At 52.7% G+C, this 4,206-nt stretch overlaps 1 protein-coding gene across 1 annotated transcript; it reads right to left on the bottom strand.

The window, feature by feature from the left end:
• Positions 1–2,950: 2,950 nt before the first annotated feature.
• Positions 2,951–3,967, bottom strand: LOC108782887 (uncharacterized). Its single transcript, XM_018551280.1, has one exon. It carries the CDS (start codon positions 3,965–3,967, stop codon positions 2,951–2,953), a length of 1,017 nt encoding a protein of 338 aa, XP_018406782.1.
• Between the last annotated feature and the right edge of the window lie 239 nt (positions 3,968–4,206).

Genomic DNA, 4,206 nt, shown 5'->3' with positions numbered 1-4,206 from the left:
GCAAGTATGTATGCAGGTTTTAACCGATCTATAGAAATCGTTACCTGCTTTCCATGGACCAGCACAACAAACGTCTTCTCGTCACGGCTAATCACCGCGTATGGTCCATCATACGGTGCCTGCAACATCGCCTTTTGTGCATCTTGCCTTATGAACACCTGCTCGGCTCTTGTCAGATCCTTGAATACGAACGCTCGACGCTCGCCATGCCGGGTCCCGTCAACCGGGCGCAGCTCTCCAAAATGCTCTTTTAGCTTCCTCACAAAATCGACAACGTCGTCCTCGGGCGTCGACTGTCGATTCAAAAATTGCCCTGGAAATCGTAACGTCTCCCTGTATACCAGTTCGGCCGTGGTCGCCTTCAAATCTTCCTTCCAGGCCGCCCGAATTCCCAGCAACACCGTGGGCAACACCTCGGTCCATCGGCTGTTGTTCTGGCATTTTATCGCCGCCTTAAACTGTCGATGAAATCTTTCGACCATGCCATTCGCTTGCGGATGGTATGCTGTCGTCCGGAGATGCACTGTCCCCGTGAGCTCGCCCAGCCGCCGGAAGAGCTGAGACTCAAATTGGCGTCCCTGGTCCGTCGTGACACGCAAAGGGGTCCCGAATCGACACATCCAGCCTTCATAAAACGCTCTTGCTACTGTCTCCGCTTCCTGGTCTTCCAGCGGGAATACTTCCGGCCATCGTGTAAACCGATCCACACATGTCAAACAGTACCGCTTGCCTTGTGAGACGGGCATCACAATAATATCGAGATGGACGTGCTCGAACCTCCGTGACGGTGCAGCGAATTTTCCCAAGGGCGCCACGACATGGCGGGACACCTTGGATCTTTGGCAAGGTATACACGTTCGAGCCCATTTGCGGCAATCTTTTCTCATCGCCGGCCAGACGTAGCGCTGTGCCACGAGCTTGGCCGTCGCCTTCACACCCGGATGAGCCAGGTGGTGAACTGATTCAAATGCCATCCGCCGGAATGGTTTCGTTAGATACGGACGCTGCACTCCTGTCGTCGTGTCACAGTAGATGGCTACCTCTGTTCCTGGAATGTTGACCTTTTCTAATTTTAGCGTTGCATCCCGCTGCAAGTGCCTACTCAACTCCTCATCGTCCCTCTGCGATGCCGCCAGCGCGACATAGTCCATGGGCGATTGGACTTCCTCGACTCTTGATAACGCGTCGGCCACGACGTTATCTTTCCCAGACACATGTCGAATGTCGGTCGTGAATTGACCTATGTAGTCGAGGTGGCGAAATTGACGCGGCGTACTCCGCTCTGGTTTCTGCTGGAAGGCAAAAGTTAGCGGTTTATGGTCTGTATATATTGCAAACGTTCTCGCCTCGAGCATGTGATGAAAGTGTTTGACAGAGAGGTATATGGCTAATAGCTCCCTATCAAATGCACTATATTTCGTTTCCGTCGGGCCCAGCTTCTTCGAAAAGAACGCCAGTGGTTCCCAACCGTTCTCGCTCCGCTGTTGTAGCGCCGCTCCGACGCTATGTTCGGACGCATCCGTAAACAGCGCGAGTTCTGCGTTGGCCTTCGGGTGCGCTAGTAATGTCGCCCGAGTCAACCTCTCCTTCGAGTCTTCGAACGCTTGTCGGGCTCGCGTCGTCCACCTTATCATCGCCTTTCCCTTCATGCCGCCATGCAGAAGGTCATTGAGAGGTGCCAAGGTCTCCGCTGCTCCAGGTAAAAATCTCCTATAAAAATTCAACATTCCGAGATATCTACGCAGGTCCTTCGCGATTTTCGGTTCGCGATACTCAAGAATTGCCTTCGCGCGCGCGGTCTGCGGGCGAGTTCCCTTCCCGGACACGGAATATCCTAAGAACTCCACCTCGGTCCGTCCAAATACACATTTCGCAGGATTGATTACCACTCCGTATTCTTGTAGTCGCTCGAATAATATTTTTAAATGTTCACGATGCTCCTCGTCCGTCGATGATGCCACCAAAATATCGTCAATATACGCATAACAGAAATCGAGTCCTTGAAGAACCTCGTCAATAAATCTTTGAAATGTTTGCGCCGCATTTCGCAAGCCGAAGGACATATATATAAACTCAAACATACCGAACGGCGTGGTGATTGCTGTTTTCGGTATGTCCTCTTCTGCGATCGGTATTTGGTGGTAGGCTCTAACGAGATCTATCGTCGTAAAAATCTTCTTACCTTGTAGTGCCTGTGCGAAGTCATGGATATGTCGGACAGGATATTGGTCCGGTACTGTTCGCGCGTTCAACGCCCTGTAATCACCGCACGGGCGCCATTCATCGCCCTGCTTCGGCACCATGTGCAACGGAGCGGACCAACAGCTCTTAAATGGTCGGACGACTCCGCTTTCTACCATTTTCCGAAATTCCGCCCTCGCGGCAGTCAAGCGGTCCGTCGCGAGCCTCCTCGGCCTGCACGATACTGGTGGTCCTGGTGTCGTCTCTATATGATGTCGTGTATTATGCTTTGCACGTTTTAGCTGTCCTCCGGGTCTCGTGATGTCGGGATAATTTGCCAGCAGTTGGTGATACGATGTCGCTCCCGCGATCGTTTTTACACCTAGCGTTCCGCACCGCACGCAACGTCCGCGCGCCGTCAAATTTGTCATTTGGTCAATTAGACGGGAACCTCGCAAATCCACCAACAGTCCATAATGTGCAAGAAAATCAGCGCCGATGATCGGTTTCGACACATCCGCGACCACGAATCGCCAAGTAAAAGCGCGGCGAAGTCCGAAATTCAATGTCAACGTTTCCATTCCGTACGTGTTAATCGCCGTGCCATTGGCTGCCGAGAGTTCGTAGGTGGATCTTTGCCGTGGTCCCCGGACCATCTTTCTAGGAAATACGCAAAGATCTGCACCCGTGTCTATTAAAAAATCCGTCTTTGTTACTCTATCCGTCACGAAAAGGCGACGCGTCCGTCGGCCCGAATCGTACGTCGCCACTAACGACCGGCCGCGATGTTTCCCTGCGCTGCCGAGCAAGGTGCCTCGCATCGGTGCGCGTCTGGTCCATAACGCCAATGGTACCAGCAAAGACCATTTGAAGCATGTCCATGCTCTCGAGGGCGCGACCTCGAACATGAACGCCCCCGGCGTCGACCGTCGCTGCGGTTATCTCCGCGAGAACGCGGCTCCCCGATCGCTTCGATCGATCTTCGGATCGCCGTCAATTGTTCGGCCAACTCCTGCTGCAGACTCAAACGAAATTGCGCTAAACGCAATTCTAATTTTGCTTCAGTGGAAGCATCGTCATTCGTGTTCTGACGTACCGGGACTCGCGCAGCCTCCGCGATCTGAAACATGGGCGCCTCCACAATCGCATCAGCCATGTCCGCTAGCTGCTCCAGTGTATCCGCCGTGCGCGTCACTAAATGTGGCTGTATGTACGCCGGCAATCGACTCAGCCATACCGTCCGTAACACGCCGTCGCCAATCACACTTCCGGCCAGTCCGCGAAGGTGTCGCAAAAACTGCGACGGTTTCCTATCGCCGATTTCTTCATGTTCGAGGAGTCTACGAGTTTTATGCTCCTGCGATAGGCTAAGGCGTTTTATCAATTCCGACTTCAACGTCTCGTATGCTCCCTCCGCGGGCGGATTCATGATAATATCTCTAACTTCCGTCGTGTACCGTGGACCGATAGCTGTCAACGCATACCCGAATTTCGTTCCATCGACCGTTATCCCGGCGGCTTGGAAACTGCGATCGACTATACTGAACCAGAGTTCAGGATCCGCGGGCGTAAATTCTGGCATTCGCATGCCAACGCGGCTCACCTCATTGCCCATCGCGAAAAAATCCAATGGCTGTGCCATATCTCGGCGCATCCACTGCTGCTGCTGAGTCGACTGCGTACCCTGAATGCGCTGCTGCTCCGATACCTGTATCTCTCGCTCCGACTGTTGTGCACCTAAATTTGGTTGCTGTGACGTCTGCGGTCGCACTTCCTCGTCACGCATCATGAACCTCTTTAATGTATCGCTGCGTTCACTTTCCGCGGTAGTCACTCGATACCAACAAGCGAAAGAAAGTCACATTCAAATTTTCCCCGACGATATCTGTCTTTTATCGCACACTCATATATTGTCTGTACCGCGAAAGTTAATCTCCAATCACGTCGGCTAGTCACCACTTTAATTAACTTTTAACGTTACCAACTCCGCAACTGTGTCAATGACATGAAAGACATAAAGGAGTG

The sequence above is a fragment of the Cyphomyrmex costatus genome, unplaced genomic scaffold (assembly GCF_001594065.2).
Source record: "Cyphomyrmex costatus isolate MS0001 unplaced genomic scaffold, Ccosl1.0 scaffold1365, whole genome shotgun sequence".
NCBI lineage: Eukaryota > Metazoa > Arthropoda > Insecta > Hymenoptera > Formicidae > Cyphomyrmex > Cyphomyrmex costatus.
This window is presented reverse-complemented; position numbering and strand designations above follow the sequence as displayed.